General features: G+C 42.5%; 1 protein-coding gene across 1 annotated transcript in view; it reads left to right on the forward strand.

Moving 5' to 3' along the window:
- pcdh15b (protocadherin-related 15b) overlaps positions 1 to 19,473 on the forward strand; it is a 1,048,074-nt gene that overhangs the window by 557,429 nt on the left and 471,172 nt on the right. Inside the window, exons 16-17 of the mRNA XM_041210329.1 lie at positions 1,796 to 1,989; positions 6,513 to 6,645. Of these exons, the coding sequence (XP_041066263.1) occupies positions 1,796 to 1,989; positions 6,513 to 6,645 (327 nt within the window). The remainder of the gene's footprint in view (positions 1 to 1,795; positions 1,990 to 6,512; positions 6,646 to 19,473) is intronic.

The raw sequence follows: 19,473 nt of genomic DNA on the forward strand, positions 1-19,473 counted from the left end.
CGTCACAACCAGACGCCAGAGTGGCCCTGGCAAACCCAACAAACTCACTTTGATTCTGAGACCTCATCCACACAGGCTGGTCTGGATCTACTGCAGTCCAGCAGTGATCAACACGCCTGGTGGCACAGCAGCAACTGAGGAGCTACTGGCCATCCAATTGGCCAGCAATCCTTGGAGGTAGATGCTTTGCACTTAAAGGCATGGAAGTCTCGATGGCGGGTAGTTAACTGCCAGATTCCATTGAATTCTGTCGGGACACCTGAAAATGTCCAAGGTGGTGTTGCCCCCAGCTTTCCACCAGGTGAATGGGTCCCCTGCCATGGCCACTAAATTCAGTCCACTCTATCGTTAATTATAGGACCCAGTAATTTCCCAACAGTAGATGTTAGGCTAACTGGTCTGTAATTCCTGGTTTTCCTCTTTCACCTTTCTTAAATAGTGGAGTGACATGCACAATTTTCAAATATAAAAGAAAAGTCCCAGAATCAAGAGAACTTTGGAAGGTTATAATTAAAGCTTCTGCAATGTCCTCATTTACTTCCTTTAAACCCTGGAATGGAAACCATCTTATTCCTCTACAGTTTGATTGATAATGTTTTCCTATAGATTCAAGAACTTGCACAGGAATTGTCAGCAGTAAATAATAAGTCAAATACATTAGTGAGTTACCCAGGCATCTGACTTTCCAGGAACTTAATATATTGCTGAAAAAAAAAGACATTTTTTGTCAAAGCTTTTTGTCTTGCAGTCATCAGGACAATTTGCAAGAAAACACCAATGGCAGGGGAACAGAATATTTATACTATATGAGAAGAGAGTGCTGATTGGTTGGCAAGTGGACTCATATATATTGTCAGTAATGGCTTGCATCAGTCAGTGTTGAGGATTGGAAACTATGGGCGGAATTTAATGCCCTCCCCCGAGCCAAGTAAGGGGGTTGCATTTAATCAGATGGGAGGCTGCTGGGTGGGGACCCCTCTGCTTCTGCACTGATTAACTCCAGGACAGGAAGTCTTGCGGACAGCGTTCCTGCCTGATGCCAATGTAAGTCCTTATGTGGGAAATTAATAGCCACTTAAGGTGCTCATCCAGCCACTGCTGGTATTTGAACAGCATTGGGCGGAACAGTCGCCATGCAGGAAACCTGAAAAGCAAACCCTGTCATGTTTGCTTGCAGGTCCCAGGAGGGGTCCCTCATTGTCAGGCACTGAATGCCTAACATAGAGGGACCTTGTATTGGGAAGGGGGAGTTGTTGCCGAAAGTCACTCCCCTGCCCTCTCCTAGCCAGTGACCAACAGCCCACCTCCCCGTCCACAGCCCTGAAACCCCCATCCCCGCCCTCACTCACCTGCAGCCTGTTTGCCTCACTGATCCTGGGCCTTTGGTGGGTGCATTGCTGCAGCTACCATCCCTCCTCCCGATGACACTGATGGTAATAAGGATCTGCTGGCCTCTGATTGGCCAGCAGCTCTAGTTGTATCTAATGTGATGGGCCTTCCCCAGAGGATGCGGGTCTCTCGCTGGCTCTCCAGCCAATGGGCAAAACCCTCACCGCGTGGATTAAATTCTGCCCTACATTTGTGTTGAGAAATAAATGATGACCACCAAGGACCTCAAGTTCACTACTTTTTTGGGTAAATCTGTGATCATGGTAAAGTTTAATCTGTTTCAATATAATTTCCTTACAGGTCAGTATTGTTGGCTTTTTAATTTATTTGTAATTGTATTTTTCTTTATAGGACTAAAGTTAATTAGTATTTTAATGCATTCTGTTTGATATTGTCTACATTTCAGCTTACTGCATCAGATGCTGATGAAGAGAAGAATGGACAAATCATTTATGAAATTGTGACTGGTGATGATGGTGACTTTGTTATAAGTAACAGCAGTGGGTTGATCATCATAGCTCCTGGAGTTAGTTTAAATGTTGGTCGGACCTATGCCCTTACTATCAAAGCAACAGATAATGCCCAGCCAGCTCAAAGGAGGTAAGTGTTTCATGAATAATTTAAACTTAATAACATAAGAACTTAATAAATAGGAGCAGGAATAAGCCACACAGTCCGTCAAGGTTGCTCCACCATTCTAGATTCTAAAGTGAAACATCTGCTCAGCATCTACTTTGTCAAGCCTCCCATAATTTTATATTTCAGTAAGATCACCTCTTATTCTTAAGATCTCCGAAGAGTACAGGCCCAACTTGCTCGACCTTTCCTCCTAAGGCAACTCCTTCATCTCATGAAGCAATCTAGTGAACCTTCTCTCAACTGCCTCCAATGGAAGCATAGCCCTCCTTAAATAAGACCAAAACTGTATGCAGTACGCTTGACATATTATAGAATATAAGAGCAGGGAGGTTACACTGGAACTATATAAAACATTAGTTAGGCCCCAATCTGAGGACAGCGTATGTTCTGGTCACCAAATTACAAAAAGAATGTAATTGCACTAGAGAGGGTACAGAGGAGACTTTTGAGGATGTTGCCAGGACTAGAAAATTTTAGCTATGAGGAATGATTGGATAAACTGGGGTCAGTCTCCTTGAACAGAGGAAGCTGAGGGGAGATTTGATTGAGATGTACAAAATTGTGAGGGGCCTGGATAGAGTGGATGGGAATGGCCTATTTACCTTAGCAGAGAGGCCAGTGACTATAAATTTATAGTGTACTATATATTTATAGGTTATATATAACCTAAAATAGAGTATATAACATATAGATTATATAGCTGTCAGGAAGAGGTATTGATGTATGTATTGTTATTGGAATTTGTTTTTAAATAGAGGCTTAGTCTTTGTGTTTGTTAATTGGATTAAAGCCAGCTAGCCTGGGTGCTTTGATGTATAGTAGTTTTGACATATAAGCAGAGGTAGAAGGTACATTTGCATTTTGTTGAAAAAAGCATTCAAGAGTGGGAGTGAAATCTTGCACCTAGCTAGGAGACACAAAGCAATGTTTATATTGCTAATAAAATTGGTACTATGAAAGGGCCTGGTGATACAATGAGAATTTACATTCAAAGAGAAAGGCTGGGTATAACGAAAAGGAGTTTGTGTGTGCAGGTCAGAGGCATGTAAGATCTAAGCCTGCAAGCCTACAACTGCCTGCAAAGGAACCCAATTGAAAGGAACCTCATTTTGAATCTGTAAGGTGAAAATGCTTTGCCTGGTGTCTCGTTAAGTGTATTGGTTATTGTTAGTGAATATTAATTCAGGAATTTGTTAAAAGGTATGATAGTAATTTGTAGCCATGTGTATGTGTGTCATTTGTTGCAAATTAAAAGTGTCTCATTTAGTTTGATATAAAAACCTCTCGAGAACCGGTGGTCGTATTTCTGAATTTCGCGCTGTATCTCAATTATACCAATTAAAAATATAGGTTATGACAGTTTTTTTAAAATTTCCCTCTGGGATTTTAAATAACAGCCTTTAACAACTGCTATTTCATAACATAGACTATAGAATTATAGGGCAGAATTTGGGGGCGGGGCCCGCTCGCTGAGGGGAAAATGACGCGAGATGATGTCGGGAGGAACCCTCGACGTTGTCCTAGTCCATTTAAATATTGAGGAAGGCGGGCGGAAAGTGAAATCAGCTGTCCACCTGCCGACCTATCAGTGACCAATTAAGGCCATTGACAGGATAATTAAGCTTGTTAAATGCCCTGCCCGTCCAACCCTAAGGCTGGCGGGCAGACCAGGAGCCCCAACAGGCTTCTGATAATACATGAAACCTCATCCACTGGCGGGATGAGGTTTCATGTCTGTTTTAAAAAACTTTAATAAAGTTTATGTGCTTCTTATTAACATGTCCCATCTCATGTGACATTGTTAATAATTTTAATATATTTCTAATTTTAAAGATTTTTAGACTGTCAGTGATCTCCCTGAGACAGCACTTAGTGTCAGGGAGATGTGCACTCTTTGACAGGTGGGGAATCCCTCCACCTCCCACACAGGAAGCGCATAGCACTTCCTGCCAGGTAGGCTGCTGGGCAGGCCTTAGTTGGCCCACCCACTCAAAATGGCAGCGGGCCCCGTTTCAGCAGCGGAGTTCAGCTGCCCACCCGCCGCTGAGCCTGTGGGGCCCGCCCATCAAGGTAAAAATTTTGGCCATAGTGTAGCATAGATTTAAAGTGAATGGTAGAAGGATTAGAGGGGAGATGAGGAAAACAAATTGCACTGAGAGATTTTTAGGGGTCTGGAACTCAATGAACCCATTTAAAAGATGTCTGGATGTGCATCTTACATGCCATAACCTGCAGGGCTATGGACCAAATGCTGGAAAGTGGGGTTAGGCTGGGGCTCATTTTTCAGTCACAAACAAGATAGGCCAAGTGGCCTCTTCATGTGCTGTAAACTTTCTATGATTCAATGAGTCACCAATACCCTGTACAGTTGCAGCAAGACTACCTAATTTACACTCCATCCCCTTACAATAAATGCCAACATTCTATTTACCTTTCCAATTACTTGCTATGCCTGCATGCTAACTTTTTGTGATTCATTTAGGAGGACATCCAGATCCCTATGTACTGTAGTATTCTGTACTCTCTCAACATTTAAATCTTCCAGTCTCTAGATGGAAATAATCCATTTATCCCGACTCTCTGTTTTCTGTTAGTTAGCTAATGCTCTGTCCTTACTAATATATCACCCTGCACCATAAACCCTTACATTCTGCAGTAAACTTTGTGTGACACCTTACTAAATGTATTTTGGAAATCCAAATAAATTACATCTACTGATTCCTCTTTATCCACCCTGCTTGTTGCAGGCTCAAAGAACTCAAATAGTTTGGCAAATATGATTTTCCTTTCATAAAAATTATGTTGACTCTGCTTGATTGCATTTAGATTTTTCTAAATGCCTTGCTACTACTTCCTTAATAATAGATTTCCAAAACTTTCCCGTTGACAGATGTTGGGCTAACTGGCAATTTGCTGCTTTCTGTCTCCCCCCCTTTCTTGAATGTGGCATTACACTTGGGCAGTTTTCCAATCTGCTGGAATCTTTCCAGAATCTGAGGAATTTTAGAATATTGCAGCCAATGGATCCATTATCTCTGCAGCCATTTATTTTTAGCCCCCAGAGGATTTGTCAGCCTTTAGTCCCATTAGTTTGCTGAGCATTTTTCTCTTGTGCTAATTGTTTTAAGCTCCTCTCTACCTTCTGCCTCCCCAATTTTCAACAATTATTGGAATGCTTTGAGCTCTTCCTCCATGAAGACAGACACAAAATATTTGTTCAAAGTTCTGCCATTACTTTGTTTCCCATTATTAATTCCCCATATCTCGAGTTACTTTGTTCCTTTTTATATTTCTTGCTGATTCACTGTCATGATCTATGTGCATATTTTTTCCTGGTCATCCTGTGGTGCTTTACAAAGTTCTCACTAATCTTTGCAACATTGTGTGCCTTTTCTTAAAACTTTATACCTCCTTAATTTCCTTAGCTGGCCACATGTTTCATCCTTCTCATGGAGTCTTTCTTTCTCAGTGGGGTAAATCTTTGTTGAGGAATATGAAATACCTCCTTAAATGCCTGACACATTGTAATAGACCATATCACTGATCTTGTTTGATGCAATATACCACAATCCACATAACATTTCTCTTTTGGATGTCTCCCAAATCATAAATTTGGTGAGGGATGAAATATGGAAAGAAAAAGAAAATTTAGAGTAGAAAAGTCTGTACTCAAAGGTGATAAATGTTTGGATTAATCTAACAATAAGGTATTTCAAGCTTAGTTGCAACATATGCAGCTGTTTTGATTTTGCACTGGCATTAAATTTGTAGAATGTAAATCACAGGTGAAAGCCTGAAATGACTCCAGGGAATGTTGCTCTACTCTGTTACATTGTCAAATCAGGCTCTGTCTCTGGATTGAGGCTAAATTTGCATTGTAAATGTAATATCAGCACAACATAAAACTACATCTCACTGACACTATGGTATGAATACACCTTTAAGTCATTGATGCAGTTAATGTACAGAAAAAGGAGTTTTAATGGACCAAATGGTATTTTCTTTGATTTTCTTGTGTTTCTTGTCAACATAGTCATTATGTACTTTTTCAGAGGACAGTATTACAGATTAATTTATATTTTGTTCGCATTTTCTATAACTGAATTATTGATTGTAGAACAATCCAATTTCAAATAATCAAAGCAGGTTTGATGCAATCTCCATGCAAAGTTTTATTTTGCTTTGTTTCACTAAAGTCTTCCTATAAAATATCCCTTTGTCTTTTTTTGGTCATTAGTTGAATTATGACTGCCTTTTGGCAAATAATTAATCTGTTAATATGACATTCCTTGGTGTACTTTTTAAGTGGAAACAGTAATCTGTTTAAATTAAAATAAAATTTGATGACTGTAGCGAAATAGATGATAAAGGCGTGTCAGGTCAACATATTAAGCATTAAGCTACTATCTTGACAATAATTTCTAAGCTGTACATTTGAAATGTATTTCATGCAGATTTTCATATTGCAATTCTATTGTTTGCAGAAGCTCTATTACCACTGTCTATATTGAGGTTCTTCCTCCAAACAACCAGAGCCCGCCAAGATTTCCACAAATGCTGTACAACGTTGAAGTGAGTGAAGCTATGCGAACAGGGGCAACTTTGCTAAATTTGAGGGTAAGTATAAGTTTCTAAGCTACTTATTTAGGCTCTTGTTTACCACCACAGTTTAAGACAATGAACTTATTGTTGGATCATTGCTTATTCAGCATTTGAAGTTTATTGTACCATTGAAACTCCATCGGCATAAACTTGTAACTGCATAAAAGCTTTTTATATAGAAAAAACGTGAAAAGTTAATTAAAGCCTGATTTCTGGCAGTGTTTCTGCCAATAAATTATGAAACGTGGATTTTCATGTGGCATATATGCTGAAATTGAACATTTTCCTCACAGCAAGACTGAGGAATAGATCATCTGAGTTTCACTACAGGTGACAATATGCTCATTATTATAATGCTTTCAGTCAAAATAAATTTTGGTATACAAGATAATTTTTTATTGCTTTACGTATCACCTTTTGTATTCCTTTTTTAGAAATTAAAATTGTTCTCCAGATAAATTATATGGATGTGACATGCATCATTACGGCTTATTTATTTGTCATCGGTCAAGTTTAAATTTTTCCTTATTACTTATTGAGCATGAAAGAGTAGATACATAGAAATGCATCTTACAGTTGTGTAATTGATAAGCTTTCCTTTTCTCTATTCACTCAGACTGAAACCAATAGTGTATAATATCATTGCCTTATTGATCATTTCCAGTGCATTACAGTATATCAAAAATATTGCACTCTTTCATATCAAGAATGTCATTGCCAATGCCCATCCTCACATCATCGCTACTGCAATCTTCAGGCCATAACTTCTGATGGAGTGGCAATTGAATTGGATTGCCACTCAGCTCAAAAGTACTTACCTGAAAATCCAGCCGATCCTATCTCACCTGACCTTCCAACTCAGGCCGGGTGAGATCTGACCAGTGCAGCGCGCTCCTGGGGCCTACCATCGAGGACAGCTCAGTCACAGGTAAGTAAGCCATGCACCCCTTTTCTATGACACTAGCTGCCGTAAACCAGGTAAGTTTAAAGGTCCAGCCAGGTTTTAAAAGCCTTTGCCATGCCAGGAAGAATTTAAGTGTATAAGCTGAGTGTGTAGGATTTCAGGAGGGTCATGTTGGCTCGGGTCTGGCCGCTGGTTGGGGGGGTGGTGTCGGGGCGGGGTCGGGTCGGGAGGGGAGTCAGGCCCAGGGTGGGGAGGTGAAGAGTTGGGCCTTGGGGTGGGGGGGGGGAGGCGCGGTGGTGGGTGCAAGGGGTCAGGAGTCGGATGTGGGCGGGGGGGGGGGGTGGGGGGGGGGGGGGCGGGGTGGTTTGGGGAGTTTGGCAGTTAGGCCTTTGGTGGGGATGGGGGAAGACCCTGTGGGGCTGGCGAGTTCCTGTTGGGCGATGGGGGGAGAAGAGTTCCGTGGGGGTGGGGAATGTTGTGGTGGGTAGTTGGGGTTGGGGAGGAGCCCCCTGGGGGTTCGAGGGGCGGGTGAAGTCCTGTGAAGGGGTGGAGGGTGGGGGAGTCCAGTGGGGGGGGTTGGTGTGGGTCTGTACAATAGTAGCCCAGAAGCTAGAAGTTGGTTTAATCCTTCTAACTTTTTCTGGGTAACTATTGATGTAAGACAGTTGGCACTATCCGAAGTTTGCCATTTAAATTGCATTTTCAGATGGTCCCCAGTGCAGGGCAGTTACCCATCGGAAGTTTGCACTTCTCGGGCAATTGCCATGCAAACCTTACCTGGGAACTTGCGGGGGGGCAAGTGGAGTTTCCCAGCATAACTTTGGGCTACACTCCAGCTATGCTGACCTGGAGCTTGGAAGTTACGGCAGTTACTGCCTTCATCTTTGGTTTCATTCTCTCAAAGCTTAATTTCTCCATCTTTCTCTTACTGGCATCTCCATCTCTAATACAAATATAGATACAGGGACATAGTTTTGTTTGCCTTGGGTAGCCCATACATACGCGAACGTAGCAAATTGTGAGGACGATCCCTTTCATATATACCACATGGTAGTTCATCGCTCTTACACAAATCCAGCAAGCGTATTTTCAATGTGCTAAGAATTACACTAACAACCAATTTAAGGTTGTCAGTCGGGCTTGCAATGTGGTGCATTTGTGTGTGCAGGAAGCTACATATGGATACATAAGTCCCTGTTCTTTGCAGACAGAAAGAACATGTACATACATTGCATCTATTTCAGCTAAACAACATAAGTGACAGCCATTTGCTGACTCATTCCTTGGCAATGTCTTGACCAATCAGGGTCAAGCTGTCTGGTTTAAATTTCAAACAAAATTTGCCAGTTAACTGTCAGTCACCATCAGTGGTGCCTTTTCCATGGCAATGCCATTTGCCAACCAATCAGCACTGTCTTCACAAACAGTGTAAATTATTGTTTTCCTCCTTATATTGGCATTCTTGTGCGTGACCTGATGAGTGCAATACAAAAAGCTCAGAGATGCCTCTTTTTTTCAGAAATACTCAACTTCTGTACTACCAAATGATAAGCTGTTCTTTTGTGATGTTGATTGATTGATAGATATTGGTCAGGTTACCAGAGATAACTCCCCTGCTCCACCTGAACAGGCATGTGGGGCCTCGGTTTAAAGTCTCGTCCAAAAGACGGCACTTCCAGCAATACAGTGCTCCCTCAGCACTGCACTGGAGTGTCAGCCTTGATTTTTATGTGCTTAAGCTCTGGGGTGAGACTTAAACCCAGAACTTTGTGTTTCAGAGGAAAGAGTGCTACTGAGCCACCTGACATGTGTGATCTCCCCTAAACTTTCTCCTCTTTCCTGCTGAGAATTATATACTGTTACTCTTAGTACTTTGCAGTAAGACTACAAAGTTACTGTTAATTTTTGCACTCCACATGAACCACAGAACAACAAATTTGAACTTGCTTTATTTCTAACTCTTTGGTCTGGATTTTCCAGTCAGTGAGGAATGAATGGCACCAGCCATTCATTAGACTTTGCACGGTTTCAAGGACATTCTATGGCCTTTTGCACTAGAAGTTGTAGCTTTTAGAAATCCATCTCAGCATGGCAACCTCAACAGGGTAAACACAGAAAGCAACTCTCTGTCTCCTTAACCAATCAAGTTGAAGAATCTTTACTGAGACATGCAGAGTCTGAACTAGGGACTGGAATCTTATTGTATGCTGGGGGTTTTAACAACTCCCAAGCCCATGGAGGCAGACAGCAGGACCACAGGACCAATTTTACCGGCAGTAGCAATTAAAAGGCCGCTGCTTACCCATGCTGCTGGCCCAATCAGAGGGCCAACAGTTCTGTAACCTTGGCAGCACTGCTAATAGAGGTGGCCATTGTCGAGGCTGCAAGGAGAAGGAGAGAACACCTCCATATCCTTGAAGGGATATGCCTGAGCCAGGCAGGCAGGCCCAGTGATTGGAAGGGTGAACCCGCCAGCAGTGGCATTTGAGCCACAGGGGTAGTCATTAATTGCCATTGGGGAAGTCCCTCCTTGTGCCATGGAGGCCCCTGAAAGGAAGGCCTCTCCTGTAAGCCATTGGGAGTCTGCCTCAGTGCCGCTAGCAGACTCAGCATGGGGCTGAGGGTAATTCTGGGGCTCATAAATCCAGGCGGCCTTGTAAAATTACAATCAACGGACAGATTAATTGGCCTCCCGGCTCCAGTCACTGGGCTGTTGAGCTGCTACCGTTCCTGCCTTTGGTAATTCCTCTGGCAGTGGGAACATGTCGGACTTCCCTCCCAAAACCTACCTTCCATTTTACTACTCTTCCCATTTCCCAGCCTGTCTCCAAAGGGCTGCCAAGGAGTTGTAAGATGGAATATTTAATTCAATGCCAAATCATGTAACAGAAAGCAGAATAAAGTGAGGAAAAAATGATGGACTTAAGAGAAAAGGTAAAAAAAAAAATGCTTTTAATTGTTTTAAATTTCCCAACAATAATTACAAGCTGAAGAATATGCCTCTGTTTCCGTGAACTTTCTCAGGAGATAAAAACAAAAAATGCTGGAAAAACTCAGCAGGTCTGGCTGATCTGTGGAGAAAGAAACAGAGTTAAGTTTCCAGTCCATATGACTCTTCAGAGGCTAAAGGGAAGTAGAAATGTGATGGATTTTAAGAGGAGGTGGAGCAAGCTGAAGGTCAGGGATAAGTGGGAGCTAAGGAGAGATTGACAAAGATGTAATGGAACACAAGACAAAGGTCATGTTGCCGGTAGTGGTAAAGACTAAAGAAAGTGCTTATAGTGGCATAAAGGTAAGAGCAGAATTTGTTAATAGCAGAACAAGGGTCAGGGCTCTGTGAAAGCACAACATGGAAACCATCTACTCTCCGTCAGGATTTTCGAATCTCTCTCTTGCCCTGTTCACCTTCATTGCTTTCCATTTCTCTCCTGGTGTTTGACAAGTTGTTAACTAAAACCCGCTTTCACAGCCATATCTCCTTTCTCAGTGACTGTCTCCGTCTCCAGCTTACCCTACGTGGATTTCAACTGAAATTCCATCCCTCGTGTTTCGAACCCACCCAGGATTACAGGTATCTCCGGGACATAAAACGTTTCTCGGACTGCTGTTCCCGTCGCATTCTGAGATCCACACTCAGTGCAATGCACCACCATATGAACACACTCGACCTCTCCCTCCAGCAGCACTGCCGCACCCTTTTGCAAAGCTGCGTGTGTCCCCAGTTTCATTTTATTCTTTATTTCATCCGATGCCTCAACAAGAAACTTTTTCTCTTTCTCTCAAGTGCTAAGGAACACAAGCTCCAACAACCCATCGACGCCAACACCCATCTAGGACCCTCCACCCCTGCCTGTCCCTCCGTCCCCACCCCATCTTCCAATCCTAGCCCCAGCCGTGTATTCACTATACCCTCTGACCTTCTCCTCTCTGACGCTGAACGTTCAGTGCTCAGCAAAGGATTTAGTTTCATACCCTTACGCCCTCATCTCAATGAATTTTGGGCTCGGCACGATGCTGAACTCTTCTTCCGCCGTCTTCGTCTCCGTGTTCACTTCTTTGGGCAGGAGTCCTCTCTCCATTCAACGGATCCTTTTACCCACCTCCAATAGTCTCTATCCACCTAGACCCCTCCTTCTGGATTCTTACCTTCTCTTGATATTTTCATTGAGAACTGTCGGCGTGATATTAGTCATCTCAATTTCTCTGCTCCTCTCACCCATTCTAACCTGTCTCTCTCTGAACTTACTGCACTCCGTTCTCTCAGGTCCAACCCTAACATTGTCATCAAACCCCCTCACAAGGGTGGTGCTGTTGTTGTCTGACGAACTGACCTCTACCTTGCGGAGGCTGAGCGTCAACTCGCAGACACTTCCTCCTACCTCCCCCTGGACCATGACCCCACCACTGAACATCAAGCCATTGTTTCCAGGACTGTAACTGACCTCATCTCCTCTGGGGATCTTCCTCCCACAGCTTCCAACCTGATAGTCGCCCAACCTCGGACGGCCCGCTTCTATCTCCTACCCAAAATCCACAAACAGGACTGTCCCGGCAGACCGATCGTGTCAGCCTGTTCCTGCCCCATGGAACTGATTTCCTGTTATCTTGACTCCCTTCTCTCTCTCCTTGTCCAGTCCCTTCCCACCTACATGCGTGATTCCTCTGACACCTTACGTCACATCAACAATTTCAAGTTCCCTGGCCCCAACTGCCTCCAACCATGGACGTCCAATCCCTCTACACCTCCATCCCCCACCAAGATGGTCTGAGTGCTTTCAGCTTCTTCCTCGAACAGAGGCCAAACAATCCCCATCCACCACTACTCTCCTCCGTCTGGCTGAACTTGTTCTCACACTGAACAATTTGTCCTTTAATTCCTCTCACTTCCTCCAAATAAAAGGTGTGGCTACGGGTACCCACATGGGCCCCAGCTATGCCTGTGTCTTTATGGGGTATGTGGAACATCCCTTGTTCCAGACCTACTCCGGCCCCCTCCCACAACTCTTTCTCCAGTATATCGATGATTACTTCGATGCTGCTTCATGCTCTCGTCGGGATGTGGAAAAATGTATTAATTTTGCTTCCAATCTCCACCCCTCCATCATTTTCACAAGGTCCATCTCTGACACTTCCCTTCCCTTCCTTGACCTCTCTGTCTCAATCTCTGGTGATAGACTGTCCACCAATATCCATTACAAGCCTACCAACTCCCACAGCTACCTCGACTACAGCTCCTCGCACCCCGCTTCCTGTAAGGACTCCATCCCATTCTCTTAGTTCCTTCGCCTCCATCGCATCTGTTCTGATGATGCTACCTTCAAAAACAGTTCCCCTGACATGTCCTCGTTCTTCCTTCACCGAGGTTTTCCACCCACGGTAGTTGACAGGGCCCTCAACCATGTCCGGCCCATCTCCCTTGCATCTGCCCTCACGCCTTCTCCTCCCTCCCAGAAACATGATAGGGTCTCCCTTGTCCTCACTTGTCACCCCACCAGCCTCCGCATTCAAAGGATCATCCTCCACCATTTCCGCCAACTCCAGCATGATGCCACCACCAAACACATCTTCCCTTCACCCCCTGGCGGCATTCCGTAGGGATCGTTCCCTCTGGGACACCCTGGTCCACTCCTCCATCACCCCCTACTCCTCAACCCCCACCCACGGCACCTCGCCATGCATATGCAAAATATGCAACACCTGCCCCTTTACTTCCTCTCTCCTCACCATCCAAGGGCCCAAACACTCCTTTCAAGTGAAGCAGCATTTCACTTGCATTTCCCCCAACTTAGTCTACTGTATTTGTTGCTGCCAATGCAGTTTCCTCTACATTGGAGGGACCAAACGCAGACTAGGCAACCGCTTTGCAGAACACCTTCTGTTTGTCCGCAAGAATGACCCAGACCTCCCTGTTGCTTGGCATTTTAACACTCCACCCTGCTCTCTTGCCCACTTGGCTTGCTGCATTGTTCCAGTGAAGCTCAACACAAACTGCACGAACAGCACCTCATCTTCCGACTAGGCACTTTACAGCCTTCCGGACTGAATATTGAGTTCAACAACTTTAGATCTTGAACTCCATCCTCCATCCTCACCCCCTTTCCGTTTCTTCCCTCTCCCTTTTGTTTTTTCCAATAATTTATATAGATTTTTCTTTTCCCACCTATTTCCATTATTTTTAAATCTATACCTTTTACGCCCTTTTAGTCTTATTTCACCCCATCAGCACTAGAGCTATCTGTACCTTGCATGTCCTGCTATCCATTCTTAATTAGCACATTCTCTTAGATAATATCACCACCTTCAACACCTCTTTGTTCTTTTGTCTGTGACATCTTTTGGTTATCTGCTCCTATCACTGCTTGCTTGTCCCTACAACCCCCCCCCCCAATTCTACCACCCCCCCCACCCACCTTAAACCAGCTTATATTTCACCCCTCCTATTTTTCTGTTGAAGGGTTATGAGGACTCGAAATGTCAACTTTGTTCTTCTCCGCCGATGCTGCCAGACCTGCTGAGTTTTTCCAGGTATTTCTGTTTTTGTTATGGAAACCGGTGATAGATGGCCCTGTGGGGTGGGAGGGATGCGGTGTTGGGGAAAAAGGATTTAAAAAAAGAATTAATTTTAAAAATTTTAAAATTGCATTAAACAAGGGGTAAAGACGGAAGAGCGAGCTCATGGTATTTCAACTTCCTCAGGAGAGTCTAGTGGGTAAGTGCTGCACCTTCTCACCATTCCATGTACTTGAATGCTGAGGGTCTTGGCTACTTACCAGTATAGCATAGCTTCTAGAGGAGCAGAGCATCTCAGAAGCAAATTACTAATTTCTGTGTTTTCATTGTGCATGCATGGTCACTACGGTTATTCCTGCAGCAACATCTGGGCAAGAGTATTCAACATTTGGCAGACAGGAAAAACTTTCAGTTCTACAGATTGATCATATCCTGCTATTTCTGTTCCGCCTGAGAATGAGTTTTAAGATACAAGGTAATATGTAATCACCGAGATAAAAACAAAAAACTGCAGATGCTGGAAATCCAAAACAAAAACAGAATTACCTGGAAAAACTCAGCAGGTCTAGCAGCATCGGCGGAGAAGAATTGAGGACTCGAAACGTCAACTCTTTTCTTCTCCGCCGATGCTGCCAGACCTGCTGAGTTTTTCCAGGTAATTCTGTTTTAATATGTAGTCACCGTCGCATGTAATTCAGTCCTTCTATATCTCAGTGATGCTGAAGCATCATGCATTATGACAATTGCTACGACCACGTGAGGAGGGGTGAAATGACTCCCCTAATCTACCACTCCAGGTGTGATTATAATGTTTTTTTTGTGGTCTTAGAGAGGATGTGCTTTGCTAATACTACAGGAGTCTTACTATTAATGCATTCAGATTGTGGAGTTAGATAGGTTTTCTCAGGATAAACAAAGAGCAGGTTAAGTTTATTGAAACTATTTCCCGAATTTAAAAATATCTAGTAAAGCGCAACCACCATTCATATGTCACACGTTCCCTGGGCCCACACACACACACACACACTAGTGCAGATGGCAGAATAAGAGGATAGACTTAAGGATTTTTTATGGTTCATGAAGAAGATTAAACAAAGGAGCATATGATTAGCTGTGACTGGTCTCAATGTGGTGATTCCACATTGTGGCCATTTTGTTTCGTTGTCTTTCTGTGTGCAGTTGTATGAATGAAACATGATTTCCACATTTCATTTCCAAAAGATCTTGGTTTGCAGTAGATTTCTTTTCACAAGGTGGTTACTTCTGCAAATCTGGGCACAATACCACCGAGAGAGGGAAAGAGAGAGCAAACAGCTTTTTGCAGCCTGTTTCAGTACAGCATTCTGATCTCTCTGACCTCTCTCCTGCTTGGTAACAGTCTCTTAAAGTACCCTGCTGGCTGTATATTCCAGGGAAATTCTATTAATCCATGTCTGCTGCAGTCATTGTGTTAGAACAGATAATTGCATTTTGATGTCTCATCTCAAACATGTGAAAAGTTTCAGGGTAGTGTAAAACCAACAGGATTTGGGATCTTTCACGAGTGTTGTGGCGGAATGCAAGATGTATATTATAACTGTCTGGCAGTCTTTATTGTCTTAGTTCTTTTTCTAAAATGCAGCCAGAATAAATAAAAATTAGAAATTGTATCTTTAAAGAAAGCACATCCTTGTAACACAATACCCACTTTACAAACATAGCCGGATCCCCTCCTACTCCTTGATTCATCTCTACCCCTTCCTTTTCCCCATCACTGAGCTGGGAGCTGGTAATAGCAATTTGAAGGTTTGGATTTTAATGCTCTTTCTGACTACACCAATAATCTACTCTGTGGTACCCCTCTGAGTCAGAAGTAAAAGCTCCCTTTTGTAGAGTAATGAGATATATTTATTTATCATCCTGTCTTATAATTATATACACTATAGACAAGTGTAAATTTGCTATTGAAAATTGTCTAAACAAATTGTTATGTCACAAATAGAAAATTCTCATTTATGTAATGAATTATTAATTAGATCAGGAAGACTGTATAACTTATTCCCATTTTCATGTTCTCAATATTTAAGAACATAAAGAAACCAAGTCATCCGACCCGCACCATCCAAAGTCCATTCAAGATGATTGTTTCATAGAAATCCTTCCCACCTCATCTGCTGATCCATTACTTTTGGGGACATTATTTTCTTTGTCTGGCCTCCAATTAAAGAAAAGTCAGATATTGTTTAACCTTCAGTCCTACTTCTCAACTGATATTCAGCTTCCTTCTCTGGGAGCTGTTTTTCACATGTCAGCTGTGCAGCAGGAGGACACTTTTATTTTAATCCTAATCTTACTTCTGGCGTGTGAATGTTCTACATATGTCTTCCAGTCCTCTGTTCATATCCCAGGTAAATAGTTTATTTGCTTCCCACTCCCCTATGTTTTACCTTATTTTGATAATCATATCTTCCCTCAGAAATTTTCTTAAGCAAAATTAAGCTCATTTTCTATGTGACTTTGTCCTGTGAGTCCAAATTTTCCAGCCTCTCACGCTAGCAGGATCCTCCGGTCCCACTGATGGGAACGGAGATTCCAGCCCAGGAATCACCCTGGCCCCTTTCTATGGATCCTTTCCTATTACATCATTACCATTTATGAGATAGCAGTCAATACCTCAGCACTGACTTCACCATTGATCTATTCAGTTTTGTGTGTCTTGTCATGAAATTATATCCAGATGTACCTTAGTATCCAATTTTTCTTATTAATATGTGCATCACTCTTTTAGATGGTGATCAATGATCACCTTCCTTTCTCAACATCAGTGAATGCAGCTACCAGACAGGACCATTTAGTGTTAAAAGCAAAAAACTGCAGATGCTGGAAATCCAAAACAAAAACAAAAATACCTGGAAAAACTCAGCAGGTCTGGCAGCCTCTGTGGAGAGGAGTACAGTTAACGTTTCGAGTCCGCATGACTCTTCAACAGAACTAAGGAAAAATAGAAAATGGGTGAAATGTAAGCTGGTTTAAGGGTTGTGGGGGTTGGGACAAGAAGAGCTGGATAGAGGGCCAGTGATAGGTGGAGATAACCAAAAGATGTCATAGACAAAAGGATAAAGAGGTGTTGAAGGTGATGATATTACCATTTAGTGTTATTCTGGTAGATTTGAACTTTGCCTAGTTCATATCCTAATAGCACAGATAAAATAGGACCCTTTTATGTTGTCTACACATTTACTATCACTTGTTCCAGAATGCATTATTCTAATTTATATACCTATTAATATACGCTTGCCACATGTCAGACATTTATATGGTGATGGTCTCTCTGAGGATGCATTGAAATACAAGAATGTACAAACAGAAGAAAACTGTTCAGCACAACCATTCATCATGCCATTATTTCCATTTTTTATCACTTCTGTCTTTCCATTTATCATTACCTTCTATCTTCTAATAGACAAGTGGAACTTTTTGCAGGATTTGACAGGGGCTTCAGAGTTTAACAATGGAAGGCCTGCCAGGAGAGCACTGGATTCATTTAGTCTGCGTTGATAAGAGCATGGATAAATATTTCAGAGTCAGATAAGAAGAGGTAGGGTGAGGTGGATGGTGTTAGAAGTAGATTGCTTTCTCAAATAACAATTAAGAATATTGTTTTTTTCAGTTTGTGGGTGTAATAAACTTGGTTTACTGGACAGGTTTCTTATTTGATAACTTTATTACAGAGCTCTTGTGGAAACTACATGCTTGTACCAGGTCTATGACTAAAAAGCTCTGCCCTTAAGATTAGCCGCGTTTAGGGCTCATTTGCCAGCACAATCATGTGACCCTTAAAGTCAGTGGGAAAGGTTTTACCTATAATCAGTACATTGCTTCCCCCTTTAGTTTTATTACATTTATTTGCAAAGGATCTCTTAACCTACAACATATACATACACACACAGGTTATGCAATTAAAGATTAAGTCTCTGAGATGGTTTTCTATTTGGTTAGAGTGACGTAGCTCTATGACTTGAGATTCTCCCACTGGATCGCCATGATCAGGAACCGTGGGATCAGGGACATCCTTAGACAATGGCAGTATAGGATTAGATAATTAGCACATCAGGATGTCTATTCTAGGTCAATCTGTCACCTCAGGGTTTAAAGGCTCGACACCAATTACAGGCGGAATAGTTGCTTGCTGGAATTGTCTCTCTACTCCTTAGATGATCCACATGTTTTCGAACAATCTTCTGCTTCCACTTGGTATGACAAAGGTCCAGTTTCAGAGACAATTATACCAGGAACCCAACTAGGACCATTTCCAAAATTCCACACGAAAACTATATTTCCTACAGTAAATCTTTGAGCCTTGCTATGAATATCATGATTTAATTTCTGACTACTCTGATTCTTTTCTACCTTCCCCTCTAAATTTGGAAACACCAGGCTTAACCTTGTTCAAAGGTGCATTTCATCAGTAATTCAGATGGTGTTGAACCCGTAGTTGCATAAGGAGTCATACGATAATTGAGAAGAAAACATGAAATTTAAGTTTCCGACATACCTTTGAATAACTTCTTCATCCCTGATTTGAAAGTTTGCACTGCTCTTTCTGTGACCCCGTTTGATGAGGGATGATATGGTGTTGTTTTAATATGTTTAATTCCATTTAAACTCATGAATCTCTGGAATTCCGTACCAAAGAAGGCTGTACTGTTATCTGAAACAATGACTTCTGGAGGGCACGTATACTAAAACATTGGCACAGCTTTTAATAGTTGGATATGATGTTCGTGACCTAACATCACATATGTCCATCCACTTAGAATGCGCATTGATGATCAATAAAAACATAGTACCTAAAGATAGACCTACATAGTCTATATGTAGTCTAACCCAAGGTCAACCAGGCCACTCCCACAGATGCAGTGGAGCTGAAATGGGTAACTTCTGTTGTTGCTGACACTGGAGCTTGACTATTCATTCTATGTCACTGTCTATACCTGGCCATCAGACACAGCTTTGCACAAGCATCTTCATCTTTGAAATGCCTGGATAAGCACTGTGAAGCTCTGACAAAAGTGGTTCTCTTCCTTGCAAAGGGATGACGACTTTTGATACCCACAACATGATCCCGTTTTGACAACTTAACTCAGTTTTATGGGCATAGAATAGTCTTACCTCTTCAGGCACTGGTGAATTCGACCATCCTTGCAATAGCTGGACTCGAACTTTTGACAAAATTGGATCCCTGTTTGTCCAACTCCTTATTTGCTTCGTGCAGACCGGCGAAGGGTCCAAGAAAGTCAACACAAGTACACTGGAGCATGTACAATGCTATCTGGTAACGGAAGACGACTAAGTGCGTCTACATTTGCAATGGGCACCCTGGACGGTGCATACTCATACGCAGATAATAGCAAAGCCCAGCATTAAATTCTGGCATAGGTTATTGGTGG

This window comes from Carcharodon carcharias, chromosome 17 (genome assembly GCF_017639515.1).
Source record: "Carcharodon carcharias isolate sCarCar2 chromosome 17, sCarCar2.pri, whole genome shotgun sequence".
NCBI lineage: Eukaryota > Metazoa > Chordata > Chondrichthyes > Lamniformes > Lamnidae > Carcharodon > Carcharodon carcharias.